General features: G+C 47.2%; 1 protein-coding gene across 3 annotated transcripts in view; it reads right to left on the minus strand.

The window, feature by feature from the left end:
- The window catches only part of IAH1 (isoamyl acetate hydrolyzing esterase 1 (putative)), a 46,384-nt gene that overhangs the window by 1,160 nt on the left and 21,033 nt on the right, over positions 1 to 24,191 (minus strand). For all 3 annotated transcript variants that reach the window (XM_040348627.1, XM_040348626.1, XM_040348628.1), the window contains 3 exons: positions 20,497 to 20,645; positions 17,270 to 17,431; positions 16,087 to 16,208 (listed from right to left, as the gene is read on the minus strand). In XM_040348627.1, coding sequence (XP_040204561.1) covers positions 16,087 to 16,208; positions 17,270 to 17,431; positions 20,497 to 20,645 — 433 coding nt within the window. The remainder of the gene's footprint in view (positions 1 to 16,086; positions 16,209 to 17,269; positions 17,432 to 20,496; positions 20,646 to 24,191) is intronic.

The raw sequence follows: 24,191 nt of genomic DNA on the forward strand, positions 1-24,191 counted from the left end.
GAGCTTGTCCCAACGTGACAGAATTTCCTTCTGTAGCACCCGGGTGTGGAATTGGGCATACGGAACTGCCTCGAAAGAGGCCACCATCAGACCCAGAACCCTCATGCAGAATCGAAGAGATGACCACTTCTGGGTCGACAACTGTTGCACCGCAGATTGCAGTGTCTGAAGTTTCTCCGTTGGGAGAAAAACTCTCGCCTCCAAGGAATCCAGGACTAGCCCCAGGTATTCCAGTCACTGAGACGGAACCAACACTGACTTCTGGATATTCAGAAGCCAGCCGAACTCTTGGAGAGTCTGACACGTGATAGACACGTCCTCTCCTAATTCTGAGCTTGACGAAGCTCTCAGGAGAAGGTCGTCCAGATATCCCACGATAGCGATCCCTCGCTGCCTCAGCATGGCTAGGATCGGGGTGAGCAACCTGGTGAAAACCCGTGGTGCCGAGGCCAGGCCGAACGGGAGGGCCACAAATTGAAAGTGGTCCTCCCCGATCGCAAAGCGCAGAAATCTGTGGTGCTTTGTGCATATGGGAACATGTAGGTATGCGTCCATGATATCCAAGGACGCCATAAAGTCCCCCTGATGGAGCGCTGCTATTACCGAGGCGAATCGACTCCATCCTGAATTTTTGCACTCTGACAAAACAATTGAGGGCCTTGAGGTCCAGGATTGGACGGACCCCTTCTTTCTTGGGGACTACAAACACATTGGAGAAAAAACTCTGAAACAGTTCCATCGAGGGAACCGGCACAATCACTCCCCTGCCCAGTAGATCCTGGACAACCCCTGACAGATCCTTCCAGCAATCCAGAGGAAGCTGGAGGTTGGAAGGAAAAAATCTGTTTGGTGGACAAGAGAGAAACTATCTTGTACCCCGAGGAAACTACTTCGCAAACCCAACGGTCGGAAAGAAGAGACCTCCACCGAGCCGCGAATTCGCGAAGCCGGCCCCCCACCCGAGACACGGGCCGGGGCAGATCTTCATGCAGAAGCAGGTTTATCCGCAGGCTTGTTAGGCTTGCGGTACCAGGTGCACTTCTGCCCTGCAGCGGGGGCCTTAGCACCTTGAAAACCGCTTGGGGGTAGTAAAGGAGGGCCCTTGCTTACGGTGAGGCTCCATGCCCTTCACAGACTGTGGGAGCAGTGTGCTCTTACCACCCGTGGCATCCCTTATGATGTGATCCAGGGACGCCCCAAAAATCCGTTCACCCTTAAAGGGTAAATCCACCAAAACCTTTTTAGAGGACTGGTCCGCAGACCAACACTTCAGCCACACAAGGCGACGCACAAGGTGGAGGCCCTGGAGAGCAAGGGGAGCATATCCAGGGCCGACTAACAGACAAACTTCAGACCCTGAACCAACTGTTCAGCCAGGTCCACACAGGTCTCGGAAGCATTCTGCGCTTCCAGCTCCTGTAGTTAGAACTTTGCGCGTTCAGTAAGTGTCTGCGACACCAGAGTCCCGGCCAAAACCAATCTTACAGCTGAACCCACTACTGTGAACATGGAGCGGGCCACAGCCTCCACTCTCCAATCTGCGGGGTCCTTAAATGCGAGAGCCCCTTCCACAGGCAACGTGGTCGCTTTGTTCAATCTGGACATGGGAGGGTCCACTGACGGAGGAGAGACACACTTTTTTAAAAAGTCCTCCTCAAAGGGATAACCGGTCGCAAAGTATTTTGGAACAGCAAAAACCTTTTGCGGCGTATCCCATTCCTTGTACAACGATTTGTCCAAATATGGAATACAAGGAAACACTTTTGCGGTGCAAGGTGGCTTGCGGAACCCAAAAGGGACCGGCACATCCGATGCCTCCGCCAAATCCTCAAGTTTCTGAGTATCCCACACCGCAGAGATAAGAGCTCCAACAAATTCCGTATCATGCACTGACCCTGAAGCAGAGTCATCCTCACTGTCCGCATCATCTGACATGACAGAACCAGAGGCAATAGCAAGGCCTGATTCTGTGTCAGACATCCCCAGAAGCAGGCTCAGGGAGGGGGCGCTTTTTACCCCCCTTCTGGCCACTTGTCGCTTCTTGAGGCGTTTCTCACCAGGATTGGACTGCCGTCATAGCCTCTACTTTTGCTGCGCTATTTCAGGCACTAGAGGCCAAGACTTTTCCAAGACATCCACCATCTGAGGTAAAAAACACCATGCAGCTACAAGAAAATGTCCGCCGAACAATGTAAACTGCGTCCGCGGCAAAATGGCGGCCATACGCAGTTTAAAAAACAGTGACACAGCAAAAACACGGCCAGCACACACAGCAACTCCTCAAAATGTAAAAAACCACAGCACCTCACAGCACACGGTACCCGCTAGATGATAGAACCCCAGGAGGGCCCCCCCCCCCTTACACCTGCCACCCAGCATGGGGAAGGAGGGAGAGGAATGGGGAGAGGAAAGCAGGGCAGACCCTCATTCGACCTCCCCAGGGAAGCACCAGCCATACCACTTTGCCAGGGCAAGGGGCCTACTTACCCGTCCTGCGACCACCGGCTGAAGGCATTCCGGACAGAACAAACGTCCGCTAATTGGCATGGCTGTCGGTCATACACACTGTGACAAGGCCATAGAGACCGGTCATATGTGTGCCCTGGAACCGTAGTTCCCCGGGTGCCCCTGGAGCAATGAGGCATGTCGTGGACGACCCAGAGCTGAGCTGAGGGTCGGCACACGCTTGATGGCCGAACATGGGGGGACTACAAGAGTCAAGACCCAGCCTGTCACCCAGTCAGCAGTTGATAGAAGAATCACAGGATTCAAAAAAGCAGGAACAAAACAAATAAAAGCGAAAAAAAATCGCAAAAAAAATCCAGATATTAGGCAGAAAAAAAAAGAGCTGCTGAGGCAGAGTGTGGGTTATACCCGGGGGACCACGCCCCCTGGGAGGAGCTGTACTGAGGAAAGTGTTGTTAACACTTAAAGTGCTGTTTTTTGCCTTATGCCGCGTACACACCATCACTTTATGTGATGAAGAAAAACGACAATTTCTGTGAAGTAAAAAACGAAGTTTTTGAAACTTCAATTTTCAAAAACGATGTTGCCTACACACCATCGTTTTTTTACAATGCTCTAGCAAAGCGAGGTTACGTTCACCACATTTTTCCATTGAAGCTCGCTTCATAACTAGCTTCTGGGCATGTGCGGGTGTAAAAACGTCGTTTTAAACGTCGTTTTTTGCTACACACGGTCAATTTCTGTGAAGTAAAAAACTACGTTTTGAAAAACAACACATAAAATTGAAGCATGCTTCAATTTTTTTTGGTAATTTTTCACAAGACATAAAACAACGTTTTCCCCCCACACACAGTCATTTAAAGTGACGTTTTTAAAAACGTCGTTTTTTTTCATCACATAAAGTGATGGTGTGTACGTGGCATAACTCTCCTGGAAAGAAGGATATAATACCCTAAGGTCAAAGGCTGCTGTGTTCGTCCATGAACAGAAGAGAAATGTAATAAGCCCTGCACCTGGAGGAATGCTCCGCCATCAAAAGTGAAAACATTATGTCGAAGGACAAAATGTAATGCTGAAAGTATGAATTCATTAAACGAATGTTCGTGATGACTTGCCTGGGAAAGAACATGTCTGATACAGGCGAGACCCTACTCCGCATTTATTGAGTATTATTGAAGGAGTCCAGATCCCCATGGATTCTATTCTCGTCAGTATGGATGTTGAAGCCCTGTATAGTTCCATTTCACATTCTCAGGGTCTCAACTGTATCAGACATGTTCTTTCCCAGACAAGTCATCACGAACATTTGTTTAATGTATTCATACTTTCAGCATTAGATTTTGTCCTTTCGACATAATGTTTTCACTTTTGATGGCAGAGCATTCCTCCAGGTGCAGGGCAAAGCCATGGGCACCTGTTGTTCCCCTGGCTACGCCAATCTGTACCTGGGGGAGTGTAAGCGAGCCATTTTTTCAGATGGGGATCTCTCTATGTACCTGTGCCACACTAATTTTCTTTTCAGATGCTCTGCTTTTTAATATCAATGTAAATCATGCTGTCTATGAGAGATTAAAAAGAAACAAATGTATTTACTGTTACTTTGATGTTATGTTTTCTGTTTTTCCTTAATAGAAAAATCTAAACGTTTATTGAACGAGCTATATATATATGTGCTGTAAAATGAATCCAGCCATCTGTCTCTGAAACATGTCAGTCTTTGATTAACTCGTATGTATATTGACTTACCTGTCAATATTGGAGCGTGGCAATTCTAACTACATGTTGGATTCAATAATTTTTTGTCCTCGTGACATGTATATTTTTGTACTTTAATAAATATATTTCTTTTTTTTTATATATACGGTACATGCTTGGCATTCCATATTATTACATTCCAATCTCTACAATCCCAGGGGCACTTCCTTTCTAAATCTTTACAGAAGCAGCCCAGTGGGCGTGGTTAACCCACTGTGCATTCTAAGGGAGGGTACTTAAGGCACAGACACCGTTTTGGCGGGGTCTTCCGATCCTGACCTGATGTCCCTCCTGGCCTCAGGAATGCGCTGACAGTGTTTTCCAGTCTCGGGGCCTGCTGGCCCGAGCTTCCACAACTGAGCAGGCCCAGGAGTTTCTGGGGCCTACTGGTGGTCCTGTGATGTCTTGCTTGCGGGAAGAAGCCGAGCAATTAGGGACTCAATTGAAGGACGCATCCGGACCAACTTGCCTAACTGTGCTGCCGGCCTGGCTGAAAGATCCTGGCACCGTGAGCTGTGTACTTTCTCTGAAATTTCGCTAAGTGTATGAGTGGTTACACGACCCTGTGGCAGAGGGCTGTGTAACGACCCAACGACACTCATCAAGTCTGTGGCAGAGACTTTGAGCGAGCGTCGCACCGGCTGCTAGGTCAGTGAGAGTGGGCCTATCCAGTGGTTGCTAAATCTAGTGTGGAACCGATTTGTCCTCTGGATCTAAGGCTGTACCCCTGATCCACAAAGCAAGGTACCTGAATCTTCCCTACCCCTCTACCCCTCTGTTAGAGAACCTGTTTAATAAAACCGAAGTGTTGGTGCGGACATTCTTTTTGAATAACTCTTCAGGATGGACCCCTAGATCAAGTGTGGTGAAATGTAAGGCAACGGCAGGCCCAAATTAAACCAGCAGCGCCTTCGGGGGTAGTGCTACACGAGTATGACAAAACTTACTGTACAGTGTCAATAGGCTGTTCATTCCTAACTGATCAGAAGGCCTCCCTCCATCTTCATCTCCTTGTGAGTCTGTAATGTAGTGGTCTATGGAGAAACCTTGGGTAGGCATGATAACATTGCTTGAATCCCAGTGTAGCATTGTAAGCGCACTAAAGGAAGTTTAAGGTTTAATGGATTTCTGCTGGGATCAATAGGTATTCCTGCACTTATTGAACCAATATAACAAAATTCCTTCAATGATATATTTAGAGGGTCAAATGGGAGCAAATAGAAGTTCATTGTTAAGGTTAACATACCCTTTAATTATGTTTGAGGTTAAATATTTCCTCAAGAACAGTCAGTATTTTAGACACATTTTGGAATTCCATCACACCTCAACACCATAGATGTCACTGTGTGCCACAGATTCATGTACTTGTTGGGAATAGGTACATCAATCTGTCGGAGGTGGCCGACACCAAGGTCAGAGTGTCCATACTGGGCCCTCCATCCTTGGTCCAGCTCTACAATGGTGAGCCTAATAAAATCACAGGTTCAGTATTACAAACCTCCCTCTCCAGTCATGTCACAAAGACAGATACAGAAGCCAAAATGTTTTGTTGTGGGGTAGGCGGAACCTCACTGGGAACTGAAAAAAACTGTTCCCTATCATGTCTGCCTGCTTGTGATTGACCACAAAAGACAGTGGGCAGATGCCATAGCTGCTACTGGACTGAATAGCAGCTATGGAATCCCCACACAACCACAAGGCAGGCGGGGGGTGACAGAGAGGGAGCAGGGGTTGCAGAGAGGGAGGGGGTGAGACAGAAGGGGGTGACAGAGAGGGAGGGGGTGAGACAGAATGGGGGAGACAGAATGGGGGTGACAGAGAGGGAGGGGGTGGGGGTGAGACAGAATGGGGGTGACAGAGAGGAAGGGGGTGAGACAGAATGGGGGTGACAGAGAGGGAGGGGATGACAGAAAGCAAGGGGGTGGGGGCGAGACAGAATGGGGGTGACAGAGAGGGAGGGGGTGAGACAGAATGGGGGTGACAGAGAGGGAGGGGGTGACAGAGAGGGAGGGGGTGACAGAGAGGGAGGGGGTGACAGAGAGGGAGGGGGTGGGGGTGAGACAGAATGGGGGTGACAGAGAGGGAGGGGGTGACAGAGGAAGGGGGTGAGACAGAAGGGGGGTGACAGAGGAAGGGGGTGAGACAGAAGGGGGGTGACAGAGAGGAAGGGGAAGGGGGTGAGGCAGAAGGGGGGGTGACAGAGAGGGAGGGGGGTGACAGAGAGGAAAGGGGTGGGGGGTGTGACATAGATGGGTGAGACCCCCCCTCCTCCTCACCTTTCCTGGCTCTTTACCCCTTAGCTGTTTCTGTGGATTCTGTGAAAACCCCCCGCCCCCCACCCGGGCCCCCCCGCACCTGTTCCTAGCCGCGTCTGGAGACAGAGGACTGGTGTGGGCACTGGCAGCAATCTGAATCATCACAGGGCAGGTCACACGTGCAGCCATTGAGCAGCCGCCGCGCCGCTCGGGCGGAGAAACTGAAAGTACTGTGTGTGACGTGACTAACGTCACATCATCACACAGTGCAGTGTGACAGGCAGCAGGCAGGCACAGGCTGAGCTCTGCTGAGGCTCGCCTTGCCTCGCCGCTCACTGGTCTGGCTGGCTCAGTGGGAGAGGGGAGGAAAAAGTACAAAGTCCAGTCGGAGGGACACAGACGCCGCGGCGCTGTAGCGCTGGGCATGTCATATTTAAAAAAAATCCTCAATATCAGGATGGTGTCACCCCTGTAGCGGGTGTCACCCGGTGCGGACCGCACCCCCCTAGCAACGCCACTGATTACATAATGGGCTGTATGGTCACTAGATATCATTGGACACTGGCACCATGGCCGATCTGCCCTATAGGCTCACTATGCAAGCCGCTTAGGGCCCCGCAAAGCTGCGAAGGGCCCCCCAAATTACTAGAGGCCCCGCCTGGTAAGAAGTCATTTTCGCCCCCCTCACCCCGCTTCTCAACTCTCTGGCTGCATGGGAGAAGAGGTAAGAAGTCAGAACCCCCTGCTTCTCAATTTAATGTAAGATGTCATTTCCGACAGCAGAACACCCCCTCCCCCCACTTCTCAACTTTCTTTAATGTGACATGTCACTGTCGTCAGCGCCCCCCGCTTCTCATTTTTAATGTGCCATGTCATTTTGCTTAGGGCCCCAGGAAGGTCAGGATCGACACTGACTGGCACAACCAATCAAAGACAGTTCCCCTCCATATAACCCCTCCCATCAGGGAAGTACCTTAGATTTGTAGAAAGCAATAAGGTTCCCATAAGAAGGGGGAGACCTCTGTTTCCCGTGGTGTACTCCAAAGAAATTATTTTACAGTAAGCTGTTAGAAAATAGGATTTTTATTTCTCATACACCACGGGACACAGAGCCTTAAATCATTACATAAAGGGAGATCCCAGAGCAATGCTCAATATGAAGGGGGGGGGGGGGACCCTTAAACCATAAGCTTGAATAATTACTTGTCAAATCCACCCGCAATGGTGGATTTGGATGCCGCTTGTTCCTTCTAGGGACTATCTGGCAAATAAAACAAAACATCAGTTTTACGTATATGAGCGGTTGCCTGCAGATATGCCTTTACTGCTCTCACTACATCTAGAGAGGGCCATAACTTTTCCTCCGCTGTCTGCGGATTCAGAAAAAGGGAAGACAAAATAATATCTTGATTCAAATGAAATGTCGACAACACCTTTGGTAAAAAGGTTGGATGGGGTCGTGGAACAATCTTGTCCTTGTGACAAATTAAATAAGGCTTTTTGCAAGAAAGCGCTGCTAATTCAGATACTCTTCTAGCCGAAGACATAGCAATCAAAAAGGCCAATTTCCTGCTTGAAAGAATGAGCGGAATATGGCGAATAGGTTCAAAAGGTTGCTTCTCTAACACTGACAATACTAAATTCAGATCCCATGGGCACAAGGGAGACTTGACTGGCGGATTGATCCGCAGTACCTCCTTAATGAAAGCTTGAACTAGGGAATGAGATGCCAGCGGTCTTTGAAAAAAAAAGACTGATGCAGCCAATATTTGATCCTTAACCACTTAAGGACCGAGCCTGTTCTTCAGATTTGGCGTCTACAAGATGAAAAAAAAAATGTTGCTATAAAATTACTTAAAACCCCCAAACATTATATATATTTTTTTCTAACACCTTAGGGAATAAAATGGCGGTCATTGCAATACTTTTTGTCACGCCGTATTTGCGCAGCGGTCTTACAAGCGCACTTTTTTTTGTGAAAATTTAATTTTTTGTATTAAAAAATAAGACAACAGTAAAGTTAGCTCAATTTTTTTATATATTGTGAAAGATAATGTTACGCCGAGTAAAATGACCCAACATGTCACGCTTCAAAATTGCTCCACCACCACGATCACACACTGACTCTTACCAGAGATGTACGATCTCTAAATTATAGGAGATCATAAACAGCATAGACCAATGGTATCTTTGAATATTGTCGCCAACCCAGGAAGCTCTCAGTATTGTGTTGCCTCGAGCAATGCACCGGTGGAAGGTATATAGAAGAGAGGAGGGAACTCACATAGCATAAAATCCTTGGGTGTTCCTTGGGTGTTTATTTAAAAAATATGTAGCAGCACTCCCGTAGGAGCTGCTGATTAGTTTTGGATCTACTCTCTGACCTATCAGTCCCTTTAAGTGGCTTGAACCCTCCCTTGGCACAACAGGCAAATGTAAATGTATGGCGAGTCCCACGTGTTGCTAGGACCACAATACCACATGGAAAATACACAATGACATGCAATAATGTTGTTACCTTCTTCTGACTGCAGTCCTCAGGAGCAAACACACCTCACACAACCAAGGGTAACTTTACTTGGCATGTAAAAGATAAAAGAGCAAACAGCCGTTTACAAATATATATATATTATATATATATATATATATATATATATATATATATATATTAGGGTTGTCCCGATACCACTTTTTTAGAACTGAGTACAAGTACCGATACTTTTTTTCAAGTAGTCGCCGATACCGAATACCGATACTTTTTTTAAATGTGTCCCCAAATGCAGCCATGTCCCCCCACATATTGCAGCCATGTCCCCCCACAGATGCAGCCATGTCCCCCCACAGATGCAGCCATGTATCCCCCCCATCCAGCCATGTCTCCCCCCCATCCAGCCATGTCTCCCCCCCATCCAGCCATCGTCTCCCCCCATCCAGCCATCGTCTCCCCCCATCCAGCCATCGTCTCCCCACATCCAGCCATGTCTCCCCCCATCCAGCCATGTATCCCACCCATCCAGCCATGTATCCCCCCCATCCAGCCATGTATCCCCCCCATCCAGCCATGTCTCCCCCCATCCATTCATGTCTCCCCCCATGCAGCCATGTCTCCCCCCATGCAGCCATGTCTCCCCCCATGCAGTCATGTATCCCCCCCATGCAGCCATGTCTCCCCCCCATGCAGCCATGTCTCCCCCCCATGCAGCCATGTCTCCCCCCCATCCAGCCATGTCTCCCCCCCATCCAGCCATGTCTCCCCCCATCCAGCCATCGTCTCCCCCCATGCAGCCATCGTCTCCCCCCATGCAGCCATCGTCTCCCCCCATGCAGCCATCGTCTCCCCCCATCCAGCCATCGTCTCCCCCCATCCAGCCATCGTCTCCCCCCATCCAGCCATGTATCCCCCCATGCAGCCATGTATCCCCCCATGCAGTCATGTATCCCCCCATGCAGTCATGTATCCCCCATGCAGTCATGTATCCCCCCATGCAGTCATGTATCCCCCCATACAGTCATGTATCCCCCCATACAGTCATGTATCCCCCCCATCCAGCCATCGTCTCCCCCCCATGCAGCCATCGTCTCCCCCCATCCAGCCATCGTCTCCCCCCATCCAGCCATCGTCTCCCCCAATGCAGCCATGTATGCCCCCATGCAGCCATCGTCTGCCCCCATGCAGCCATCGTCTCCCCCAATGCAGCCAGCGTCTCCCCCCATCCAGCCATGTTCCACTTACCTGCATCCGGGCTGCCGCCGACTGTGTAATACGCCGGGAACGTTACAGCTTTGAATCGCTGTAATGATTGGCCCCGCGCTGCGTATAGACACTCCCCCTTGCTCGGGATTGGACAGTTCACCCGAGCAAGGGGGAGTGTCTATGCGCAAATCATTACAGCGATTCAAAGCTGTAATGTTCCCGCCCGTATTACACAGTCGGCGGTAGCGGGGATGCGGCGTAACGGCGGCGGCGGGGGGGGACGGCAAGTATTCTATTTGTGTATCGGGGCGGGGTATCGGCGTCTGAGTACCGCCGAAAAAAATTGGAAACTAGTATCGGGACAACCCTAATTATATATATATATATATATATATATATATATATATATATATATATATATATATATATATATATATATATATATATATATATATATATATATATATATATATATATATATATATATATATATATATATATCTGACTCTGCAAGGGCCCTTTGCAAGAGTCGATAAGAACAAACTAACAATACTAACGTTATAAAGTCTGCAAGTGGCTATAAATAGTCTATGCTCGCGAGCTTCGCCTAGTGGGCCATCCCTTCAAATGCAACGGTTAGTAATCCTGACCAGGCCTGGCTTGGATAACTCCAGAATGTTCCTCAGTGGTGGACGTTGGTGCACCTTAACTTATCTGTAATCCAAAAGGTACTTGGGCTCAGTTAAAGGGATATGATCAATACAGGTTCTTGTGAACCGATCCTCAAGTCAGCATCAGGGCAACTTGGCTAACGTGACTTTCAGATGTTAGGCCTCAGGGTTAGACCAGTAGACGGCACGCTGTTCTGATATGCGGGGCAATACAAGTCACAAAGCAGAGGTAGTATCGAAAGCTTGGGCAAGTGCCCTCTCACCCGAGCAGGCCTAGTCCGCCTAAGTTCTTCACGAAAGATACGCTGATCAGTGGCCACTCCGCAACGCACAGTCTCCGGTATCTTGCTCTCCACTGTTACAATCCTCAGCTGGCGAGTCTCTCTGGTCTCTTGGAAGCATGAGCTGGACGCCCTTGAGCTTGTCCCTCTCCGAGTGGCTGATCTTCCGGTGGTTCCGGGCCCAGGCTTCAGGCCTAGCTGCTTGGCTGGAGTGCTCTCCCTCGTTCCGCAGAGGGAGAAGGCCAATCCCAAGGGAGCAAATTCAGCTCCTCCCCACCTTTAAGTAACCTCCCCCATAAAGCTGTGCAGGGGGTGCAATGTCCTCTGGGAAACCAATGCATTATGGGTACCGTAGTCCATTTCTACTAATGTCAATGGAGTCCTTTTCTCCTAATACTTCAAACCCCACAATGCATTGCTTTAGGAAAAATTGAACACATATGTACAACATGACTGGAACTCCCGGAAGATTTAGGTATACATAACTATCAAATAGTTCATGATAGTATGACCCCGCTACACACTCCCCCCACTTAAAGTCTTTGGTCCCCAAAGAGGACAACAGTATGTATCCTGATACGTGCTTTGTAAATACATGCAGAGAAAGAGTTAGTTAGGTCATGCAAGGCAACAAAAAAAAGTGCATTATCCCTAACAGTATTCAAAGTCAAACAACTCAGCTTATAACAAAGTGGACAGAGGATCCTCCTGCCAATTGTCAGCTGAGGGCAGGCTACTCTGTCCACGACTCACTAGTATGGAGGTATTGTGCCCAGGTGTGCCAGGGGGTGAGCTAGGGCTGTCCCCCACCAAATTCACAGTGGGGGAACTAGGTATGGCACTGGATCTTTTAGAGGTGATAATGGCCTCTTCAGAGCATTCCCCTAATTGGTCATAAGTCAGTCTCTTGGGTGGGTGAATTACTCTTCTTTCCCTCTGTTCCTCAGGAATTATAAGCTCAGGAAGAACAAGTTCAACCTCACGGTCTTCTGCATTAAGTATATCAGACTCCATATCTTTTGAGTCACTCAACACTCTGTCGGGTAGGCTTGAGGCTTCCATGGGGTCTCCTACGGATGATGACTCAACATCCTCCCCTAACTCCTCAGTGAGCACTCCAAGAGGTACAAATTCAGGGGCCTCCGGTCGAAGTGTCCCACTTTTTGTCACTTCAGATGAGGGCAGGAACGAAGTACTGGGCACTGGTTGTTGAGAGGACCATAACCACTCTATAGGTCGATCACACTGAACCCGACAGACTCTGTAAAGCATCCTCTATCCGAGGAGTGGTATACTGGTCAGGTATGGTTCGCTTGTTGAGGGTTCTGTAGTCGATGCACAGCCTCAATGAGCCATTTTTCTTCCTTACCACCACTATTGGAGAGGCATAAGGGCTCCTGGACTCTCTGATGGTTCCTGTTCTCTTCAGTTCTGCTAGTTGCTCTCTGAGGTCTTCTAGGTCCATCAGAGGAACTCTCCAGACTCGCTCCCTGAAGGGTTTATCTTCATTTAACCGAATCCTGTGAGTGGCACTCTTCGCACACCCAACATCAAACTCAGTTTTGGAGAATATCTTTTGCCACCTGTCAAGTTGAGCTTTTGCTCTCTCTTCCAATTCTGGTGGAAGATTTGTGCCGTCAGGGCGGCAGCCCCTTTTGAGGTCTTCCACCTTCTTTCTCTCTTCTAGGTCAGAGGGAGCAACTGGGGTGGCTTGGTGTACATGGCCCAGTAGCATTCTGGCTGGCACTTTCACAGGGCTGGTGGTAGCATTACTAATGCTGACGGACACTCTCCCACGATTCCTCTCCAACACCTTCAGTGGGATTACCTCCGGTATCACTTCCACTCCTTCCACGTGTCCAGCAGGGTCAGGCTCGAGGACGAGAAACGGGCCTGGCTGGGACCAGGTAAGCTTTACAGAGGCCCTCAAACAGGTCACTTCGCCTGGTTGTAAGATCTTTGCTGTCTTGTCAAGCCACCAGATCTTTCCCACTCCTTCAGGGGCCTTCTTTTCCATCACCAACTGTTGATAGACCTTCCGTAACATGGAATGAACCTTGGGTGATGGGATCTCTGCTGCCTCTGTTAGAGGGATCAAAAGTCTCCTGACTAGATCAGTGTTTGTCCCTATGATGAGAGAGCTCTTGTGGGCCCCTGGTGGCCGAGGGCAGACTACAGCCAGGGTGTCAAAGGTCTCTGCTGCTCCTGAAGGATCAAAGGCCAACTGGATTGGTAAGTATCCATCATAATCTGGCCCAGGACAGCTTTACTCATTGTCTTCCAGTGATACCCATTTCTTATGTGGTACATTATGGACCAAGTCTATAATTTTCCTTATTACTGCTGCTGCATGGTATCTTTAGGTCTGCTCATTATTTTATAGGAAACATGGCTTCCTCTTCCATTCCATACAAATTTCTGTACTAGGGATCTCAATTTTAAAGTTGGCCCCTGGGATATAAATCGGAAGGCTTTGAAGATGTACTGGGCTTTCGGGAGGATCATCATTTTGATTATGCTTATCCTATCTAGCCATGACAATATATGTGCTGGATATCCTTACAAGTCTTGTTTAATTTTATTCAAAAGAGGTAGAAAGTTATCCTGGTATAAATCTTCTGTTGTTGATAGAAATACTCCTAAGTACTAAGAACCTTTTTCCTTCCACACAAAGGAGAAAAGAGCTCCAAGTTCTCTTCTCTCCTTTGGGGGGACACAGACATTTAATATCTCGGTTTTCTCCATACTGATCTTAAAATTCGAAACCTCCCCATATTCACCCAATTCTTCCATCTTTGGGAGCGATTGGCTGGGGTTTGTTATATATAGCATAATGTCATCTGCATACGCAGATATCTTATGCTCTTGCCCAGAGACCTCAATTGCCTCCTATGCCTCCTATTTCTTGCTTCGCTCTTATAGAAGCTAGGAAGGGTTCTAAGGATAACACGAAAAGTAAGGGAGAGAGAGTGGACATCCCTGACGTGTCCCATTATAGAGCCTAAATGCTTCTGACAAAGTTCCATTCACCTGCATTTGAGCCGTGGGGTTGGAATATAGGGCCTCTATCCACCTAAGCATTTGTGGACCTAGGCCGAATTTATATATGGGTAGATTCACTAACATTTGCGGCGGCGTAGCTTAAGGAATTTAAGCTACACCGCCGTAAGTTAGCGAGGCAAGTACATGATTCACAATGTACTTGCCTGCTAAGTTACGACGGCGTAGCCTAAAGCGGCGGGCGTAAGGGCGCCTAATTCAAATGTGTTTGAGGGGGGCGTGTTTTATGTTAATAAGGCTTGACCTTACGTTTTTGACGGTTTTCTCTTACTGCGCATGCGCCGGGCGCCTACATTTCCCAGTGTGCATTGCGGCTAAGTACGCCGCACGGGCCTATTGATTTTGACGTGGACGTAAACAACGTAAATCCCGATTCACAGACGACTTACGCAAACAACATAAAAAATTCGAATTTCGACACGGGAACGGCGGCCATACTTAGCATTACTATTCCAACTAGGGCCTAGCTCTAACTTTACGCGGCCTATCTCTAACGTAAACGGCATAAAATTACTGCGTCGGCCGGGCGAACGTTCGTGAATCGGCGTATCTACTCATTTACATATTCTACGCCGACCGCAATGGAAGCGCCACCTAGCGGCCAGCCTCAATATTGCAATCTAAGATAGGACGGCGCAAGCCGTCCTATCTTAGATATGTTTAAGCGTATCTCTGTTTGAGCATACACTTAAACATAAGTCGGCGTAGATTCGGAGTTAGGTCGGCGTATCTACTGATACGCCGGCCTAACTCTACCTGAATCTACCCAATAGTGTCTGCAACATATATTCCCAATATACTCTATCAAAAGCCTTTTTGGCATCTACTAACAGAAAAAGAACAAATTTCTTTCCCTTTTTTGCTTCATGTATTAGTAAGGTTGTCCCTAGTATATTATCCCTTGTCTCCCTCCCGGGAACAAAGCCTGCCTGGTCCCTCTCTATACAGTCTGGCATATATAGCTTCAGTCTTTTCGGCCAAAATCCTTGCATAGATTTTATTATCTTCATTGATCAGGGAGATTGGCCTAAAGCTGGAGCATAATGTTGGGTCCTTCCCTTCCTTTATTAATATAAATTATTATAGAAGCCCCCAGAGCTTCCTTACATATCTTCATTCCTCCCCCGATAGAATTCATATAAAGAAAGTAGGGCGTCGGTGTTCCGAGATTTTTTTTTAAATATAGGGATGTGTACCAGTCTGGCCCTGGACTTTTCCTGCTCTTGCTATTTTTAATTGCCTGCTGAATCTCTTCCTTAGTAATCTCACTATCCAGCTTACTTGATTCATCTTTTGATATAGCCGATTTTATTTTTCCTATTTTGTTTATCATCACAATCTTGACTGTCACTTACTTTATATAATGATTGCTAATACGCTAAGAAAATTTTACTGGTATCTCTAGTTGAGTATTTCAGCAGTCCCCTTTTATCTTTTATTTTTGCAATAAAATTCAGGTTCCGTCTAGGTTTAAATACCCCTGCCAGAAGTCTCGCCTGGGACATTGTGTGCACACCAGGTGCCAGGACACCATAATCTTCATCTTCCAGTCACTGACCTCTTCTGTAAGTGACAATGAGCTGAATCAAAAGAAGCAGCATGACAGGCAGGCAAGTAGCATTGTCCGAAATCAGTCACCAACAGCAGCCCCTGGTTTCTCTCATAACAGCTCCATATTTAAGTATAGTTCTTAAAAGAAAAGTTGTAGTTTCTGTATTGTAAAATATTTAGAACCTGCCAGTAGACGGTGATGTTACATTAGTATGTTATTTATAGTCAGTAAAAAATGTAAAGCTAGAAATCAATTGAAATTAGGGTGCTTATCACCTTATGCTGTACATGTATTCAAAATGTGTTATTCCCTACAGATGTAGCATTTGTGTAAAAGATAATGAAATCCTCACCTGACCCCCCTCCTGCATTAATGTCCACAGGTCCAGAACCTCAGTGCCGCAATCTTGGCCAACACGAACGCAGGCTTTGGCATATTCCCCGGCTATATAGTTCAAACGATTCAGTTTATACCCTGGATAATGACAGCAAAGATTAATAAGGACACACATATATGTGATCACACCATGTACACTAGATTGTTTGTGGCTCAGAGTTTGAAATATCCAGAGACAAAAAGTTAGGTTGGTCACCATAGGCGTGCACACAGGGTGTGTCAGATGTGCCCAGGCACACCCTAATCACTCCCTGCAGTGAAGATTCCCCCTGCTGCCCAGTGCCCCATCCCACAGCATGGCTGGCCTCCCTTCTCTCCCATTGGCTACTGCAGTGGACACACATAGATGATATTTCAGGATGCGTTCATTCAGAAAGGGAAGGGGCCGGTAAATGACATTACCCCTTCCCTTTCTGAATGAACACAGCTTTCAGGTGCACACCCTAATGCAACAGGCTGCGCACACCTGTGTTGGTCACATACAGGCAGATGTCTTCATGAGAACAATGAAGAGGCCTATCTTAAAAGACTAACATATGCCACAATGCCAACATGTCCTATCTTATTGTACAATTATCATGTGCCTTGCCTCTCATGTTAAGTGCCCTGGTTCCCAAGGCTGCAGTGCCTGCCATTTTGTTTTTAAAATTTGCCACTGAATACCTGTACAGAGTGACAGGGATGATGTCTGGGCTGTCATTTACTTACATGTGTACCTCACAGTGGCAACAGGAGTGCTATAGAGCAGGGATCTCCAAACTATGGCCCTCAAGCTGTTGCGGAACTACACGTCCCATGAGGCATTGTAAAACTCTGACATTCACAGACATGACTAGGCATGATGAGAATTGTAGTTCCTGAACAACTGGAGGGCCATAGTTTGGAGACCCCTGCTATAGCGCATAGGCTCTTCCTGTTCATGTTAGGCAGAAGCAGCATGTGACAGTCATGCCAGGCCAGTGCCCACTTGCCACAACAACATCCCAGCTGCTGCCTCTCCTACTGTAAGTGGATATTTCTGCTCTCCTCAGATGCACTGCTAAGAACATGAAAAACCTAGAACACCCTGTTTCACAAAATGCTCACAGGTACCCCAGTCACATAATGGTCTTGATGTACAATAGGAAGTAATTTAATACCTTTCGTAAAACACTGCTTCTCCCAGGACAGCTCATAGATGGGTGGTGGAGCAATCAGGATGAGTCTGTCTGGTGTGATGTCCAAAGACTGCAGATAGTGGATCATAGTCCTCAGATTGTCTGCATACTCGTCCAGAGGAACATGCTGCTGAGGGTTCTCCTCTGTGGAAGGATAGAGAGCAATGATAATTACATACGTATAATGTTCTGGCCCTCAGCTATCAAGCTTTTATCCCAGTGGGAGTCATTATCAGTGAATAACATTCCAACTAGATAGATGGGACAAACAATGCAACCAATCGTACCAACAGTTGCAACTGTTCTATAAAGCTGCAGCCCATACATGGTTCCATTTTCATTAGACATAAAAAAAACAGACTGCTGCAATAATTTGTAGTGTATGGTTGGTAAGGTCACTCCACCCTGGGCCCCCAGGGGTGTGATCTTCTGACCAATAAGGGCATTTGACTTATTTTACACTGGCTGTGAAGATAGCCATGGATAGCTGCAGCCGCTGGTGACCTGTCATTGAAGTGTACGAGTATGTGTAAGTGTACTGTAAGGCTCAGTGGCCGCAGCTAGCTGCTGACAGGTGACCCAATCAGCAACTAATGCTGCAGCCATTTGCACCAGGACTGGTTGCCCGTATGAATGTAGCCTTGAGCCGCAACACAAGATTCTTTGTGCAGTAAACAATAGAGCTTCCAACTTAGAAACTTGCCTTGCAGAGATGATGGCTATGAATAAGGCCACCTTGCAAGCAAGCATAGAAAAAGCAAAAACTTGGATAGGTTAAAGAGGTTATTTCTGATGAACCGACCAGGCCAAGATCCCATGATGTCACTGAGGTACATGAGCAATATCTTAAACAAAGGCCTTCACCAACGCCCCTTTCACACAGGGCTGATCCGCTCAGCGGAGTCCACTAGCTCAGTGGAAGATCGCTCCGTTGATCTCCGCTGATTCCATAAGTCTGTCTTGAGCGGATCAGATGACAGGCGGGTGTCAGCGCACACATCTCCACTGACATCCGCCAGGGGGGGGGAGAGAGCGCGAGCGAGAGAGCCACACATCCATCCATCGGATGTCCATCGGAGCACCTCCAACAGTGCTTGCCGGTCCGAGCTGGGCAAATCTTCCTTACTGCTCGCAGTACAGAAGAGGGCGCTATCATACTGGGACCACCTACAAAACAGCAGTCCCAACTCATACCACCATCAAGCCTTACTGGACAGTAAGAACCAGTCCAAGCCGTGTGTCCCGCAACAACTCATCAACACCTTGTCAATCTCAAACTCTCAACAATGCGGCCTGACAAAATCTCACATAAAAAACATAATGGATAACTCCAAAGAAAAACATGTTGAAGAATGGAGATATGAAATAACAAACTCCAAAAAACTAATGATTTACCAGTCACTGCAGAGAGACTACAAACTGGCCCCGTACCTGGAGGTGCTACAAGACCCCAAAGACAGACAGACAATGAGCCTGTACAGACTGAGCGCCCACAACCTGGAAATGGAATTAGGACGGCACAGACAGACCTACAAGCCCAGGGAGAGGAGACCGTGCCAGCAATGTGAGACCCGGAGGATGAAGAACACTTCCTGCTACATTGCCCCAAGTACTCATCAGTGAGGGACACTCACTTCCAGAGACTCTCCACTCTCATCCCGGACTTCAATTCTACAGAAGAGAAGAGGAAACTCCAATTTCTACTGGGAGAAGAGGAACCAATGGTGAAGATAGCTGCCCAATATGTGACAGCGTGTCACAGACTGAGAGGGACATGAGAAACTGAGGACTTAATCCTTTCACAAAGAGAGAGAGAGAATTTTCATGAGAATCTTTAAATCCACATTTAGCAATGAAATTGGCCGATTACTTGAACATTGGGACGGATCTTTCCCCTCCTTAGGTATTTCTGTTATATGAGCCATTAATGTTTTTACGGCCATCCTATGCCCTTCTCATATCGAATTAAAAGCCGCCAAGAAATCTTGGCGCCAGTTTTTTAGAGAAAGTCTTATAATATCGCAGGGTGAACCCATCCGGGCCGGGGCCTTGCCTAGTTTTAGCGATTTGAGGGCAACTGCAAACTTTTCTGCAGTAATTGGTCCTCTGCTCCCTCATCTAGCAATCTCATCATTCCCAAAGCCCCTATGTACTCCTTGGCACCACCCCCTCCTGATGGATAGTTTTAATTTACATATTGCCATTCAAGTGCACTGGCTGGCTGACCAGCTTGCCAATTCCCTATATTCGCCTGGGTCTTTCATGTGTTCTCCCTGATTCTAGCTCCACCTTGGGGTATGAGCTGGAGGCTGCGCTGTCCAGAATTGTGTGACAGAAGGTTGCAATCCTTGTAGAAATACTTATTAATTACAGTATAAGATGATATACAGTCTAACGATTCTGGGTGCAATGGGTTGCGCCAATAGCAAGCACTTGCAGAATACACCTGATACTGATTTTTTTTTTCCCAATTCCCGATTCTTTGCAGTGCGATTTGCGTAAATTTTTGTTGTATTGACGCAAATCGCACTGAAAAGTATCAGTAGTCAATATCGGCAAGTACTTGATCGAAAGTAACGGTACTCCTACTTGCTGATTAAAAAAAAAAAAACGGTATCAGTGCAACCCTTCAATATATATATATATATATATATATATATATATATCAGATTAAAGCTAAAATAGACTTTCTGACCTGACACAGCTGGAGTTTTTCCTGGACAGTGTGATCTGTTCACTGGCAGCAATTGTTACCTGTGTTTAAGATAAACTTGTACTGATGATATATGGAAACTGCCCTAACCAACTTGTTCTTCTATAGCTGCTATTTACTGGTTGTCATGTTATTCCAGTGTCTTTGGTACTTTGCGAGTCACTGACTTGGATGCCACAAGGATGTAAATTTCTGACTTGATGGCATTGCTTATTCCAGGTGTGTGACAAAGTACTGAAGACAGACAGCAAGCAAACTAGTATTTTCAGGAGGAGGTCCATAATGGCATCCTTATTTGTTTCATTACAATATTCCTTTACTCAATATATTGAATATTGTGAATATTTTCGTGGTAAAATAAACACCTATGTACCAAATTTTACAGTATAAATAATGTATATATATATATAAAATTTTTTTTTATAAAATCGCCCCACATAGGGAAAATCAAGTGATAAAACATGAATTAAATATCCACTGGGCCAGTTTAGGTTACCTTTCAGGGAGCTGTCATTAGCACCAAAGAAAATGGCGACTGCAGCAATGGTTTCAGAATCAGAGCTTTTGGCGATCAGCTTTGGAAGAATGTGCTTTGCCCATCTGGTGTTGTAGCCGGATAGACCGCGGTTGAGGACGTCACACTTCCTGTCGGGAGAAATGAGAATATTTCAGTATAAACAGCAATCCCTTCCATCCAGAAATAGAGGACAAGTCCTGTTAGTTAAAGCAATCCAAGGACAGCCAGCATCTGAGGACTATATGCAAATGAGCTGATCAGCTAAACCAACCACTAAACCAGACTCTCTCAACCTTTTCACTCCAGGGGTAAAAACGCTTGAAATAATTTGCAGGTCCCACGGTACCCTTACTAAAATTAATTGTTCAGGGGTCAGTGGAAAGAATGCCTCTTACATTGGTGGTCAATGAAAAGAATGCCTCTTACATTGGTGATCAATGGAAAGAACTCTCTTTACATTGGTGGTCAGTGGGAAAAATGTCTCCTTTACAGTGGTGGTCAGAAAGCGAGACTGTACAGCAAAAAAAGATTCTTGGTGCCATGCTGCTGGCTCTGTGAAGTGTCTATACACCCCAAACTATGCAGGCACCACCAGATAGGAGGTTACTCATTCACAGCTCAAAGAACCCCAAGCTACCTCTGCAGGAACCCTGGTTGAGATTGGCTGCACTAAACTAAAAAGTCTGTGCTCCTCCCACAAGGAGCCAAGAGGGATCTATGCCATGCCTGTGCTCACCCTCAACAGAAGGCAGAGCGACCACACAGCTTCTGTTCTTTTAAATTCTTCTATATCGATGGTAAAACCTCATACTGTAAGAAGTGTTTATTTGAACAAAAACATGGCTTTACATTGAGGTTACATTAAGTAGAGTTTTTATATATATATATATATATTTTACAAATGAAATGTAACCATATTCTAGATACAGTATCACATGTATCTGAAGTAAGCATGTAATTCAACGAAAAGCCCTGCCTATCAGCAGATACCGTAAGATACCATCCAAAACCAAGATGTTCCCCTCTCTGAGTAAGTGGAACATCTAGAAATGAACAGGTAGGTTATTTATTGCAGTTGAGTCTTACCATGTTTTTTCTGCAATAAAGGATTCTTACCTGCCTGTGTGCAGTCTTCCTGAATATATACACTGAGCAACGCAAGGCCTGGTCCATCAAATTGACTGAAGATCCCAGGCCCAGAAGATCGGAGTGTAGATGTTGGCACCAGCAAGGGAGCTTGTGGAAGTCACATTGCTGGAGAGGAGGGAAGTATAGTTCTGCTTTAAAGCAGAACTAAATCTGTTGATTTAATGGTTTCACAAAAGGGGAATGAGCAGAGTCGCTTGTTTTCTCAACTAAACTGTCAAGCCATCAAATGGCTGGGATCCTAATTGATGACAAGTACAGCATCATGGCAACTGTGGCTCAAACAGAGGCTAAGATGGCAGCTTCCTTGGCTGTAAGGGATAGAAGGGTTTAGTTCTGCATTAAAGCGGGAATTTTTTTTTTTGACATTAGATTGAGGCTCATTTTGGTAAGCAGAATCGGGTGGTTTTTTTTTTAAATCGAAGCAGTACTTACCGTTTTAGAGATAGATCTTCTCCGCCGCTTCCGGGTATGGTCTTTGGGACTGGGCGTTTCTATTTGATTGACAGGCTTCCGACGGTCGCATACATCACGTCACGAGTAGCCGAAAGAAGCCGAACGTCGGTGCGGCTCTATACGGCGCCTGCACACCGACATTCGGCTACTTTCGGAGAATCGTGACGCGCTGTATGCGACCGTCGGAAGCCTGTCGGAAGCCTGTCAATCAAATAGGAATGCCCAGTCCCGCAGCCCAAACCCGGAAGCGGCGGAGAACATCGCTCTCAAAAACGGTAAGAACTGCTTTGATTTAAAAAAAAAACACCCGATTCTGCTTCCCAAAATGAGCCTCAATCTAATGTTAAAAATTGAGTTTTTGGGTGAACCTCCACTTTAAGTGTCACTTTGTTACACAGGCCTGACTTCTTGGCTTTGCTCCATCAACTTCTATCCCCCTGTGCAATAAAAGCACCATCACTGCCCAATGAAGCAGTCTCATTGGAAAGGGGATGGCAGATGGTGGAGTCTAGCAATGTTGGGCCCAGGAAAGTGAAGCTAAATCAGAGAGGAGCACAGAAGGGGCTGTTCTTTTGGTACCTGCTCGTAAGCATTTTAAAAGGAACCTGTGAGGATAGAAACATGGGAACTGACACAGCTGTCATTGTTACCCAGTCACTCACTATGTAGTGAAGCAGAGAAAATAAATATTTTTTTCTCATTTCTGCAGCCTTGGTGCCTGCACTGCACTATCAAGTAAGTAATGCTGCTACATTTGCTGACAGGTTCCCTTTATTCTGTATGTTCTAGTGCAGTGGTTCTCAACCTGGGGGTCGGGACCCCTCCGGGGGTCAAATAACTATTTGCCAGGGGTCACCAAATCCTGGACTGTTCCTGGAGCCCGCAGCCGCCCACTTGGCCTCTTCACAGCCGCCCATTCAGTCCACAGCATGGCTAGGGGGCAGAGACTAGAGGTCAGCTGACTGGTGAGGAATGTGAAGTGGGAGGGGCTGGAGGAGACCCTATCTCCTGATTTTGGCATAGGTGTCACTGCTACGAGACACCACAAAGCCAGGGACACAGTTAAGCCGGAGACACAGTGAGTAACACTACCTGTGAATAGAGTTGCCATTAAAAGTCCCCACTACAGTTCTCAGGATATAGAGCGCCGACCACCTGAATAACGGCAGCTGGTTGGCTGTACGGAAGTGCCTATCAGAGCCAGCGGCTCTGATAGGATTTCCGAGTACAGCCCTCAGGCTGTAGTCTGCTTCCGAATGCTTATCCTCGGTACGTACCGGCGGTGCGTTCCTTGGATAAGACTGACAGGCGTCTCAGCCAATCAGGTTCACCGCTTCTGGCTATCGGTAACCTGATTGGCTGAAGCATCATCGAGGGCGGGAGAAGACATCGAGGGACGTGGATGGCTGACTCCAGTAAAGGTAAATGCCGGGCGGGGGGTGGGGAATTTTACAGGGCACAGCGGCGTGAATTGGCACAGTGGCGACAATGTGGCCCAGTGGGGACAATTAAAGGGCACAGTGACATCAATGGGCACAGTGGCGACAATTAAAGGGCACAGTGTTTGATGGCATGGCACAGTGGCTGCTTTTGATGGCATGGCACAGTGGCTGCGTTTGATGGCATGGCACAGTGGCTGCGTTTGATGGCATGGCACAGTGGCTGCGTTTGATGGCATGGCACAGTGGCTGCGTTTGATGGCATGGCACAGTGGCTGCGTTTGATGGCATGGCACAGTGGCTGCGTTTGATGGCATGGCACAGTGGCTGCGTTTGATGGCATGGCACAGTGGCTGCTTTTGATGGGCACAGTGAGGCTGCAATTTTTTTCTTTTTCGTTTGCGCCTCCCCAAAAATTTTGAGCACCAGCCGCCACTGGTCCCCACAAATTGAGAAATTTTATCAAGGGGTCACAGCACTAGAAAGGTTGAGAACCACTGGTCTAGTGCCTCTTCTTGAACAAGAAAGACTCCCCTGTGGATCCTGTGAACTTCCTCTGATGACTGTTATCAATTACATTATTCTCAGCTGTCTCCAAGGGCTACAGAACCCCTCCCTGCTATGTTCTGGAGA

This window comes from Rana temporaria, chromosome 4 (genome assembly GCF_905171775.1).
Source record: "Rana temporaria chromosome 4, aRanTem1.1, whole genome shotgun sequence".
NCBI classification, from domain to species: domain Eukaryota; kingdom Metazoa; phylum Chordata; class Amphibia; order Anura; family Ranidae; genus Rana; species Rana temporaria.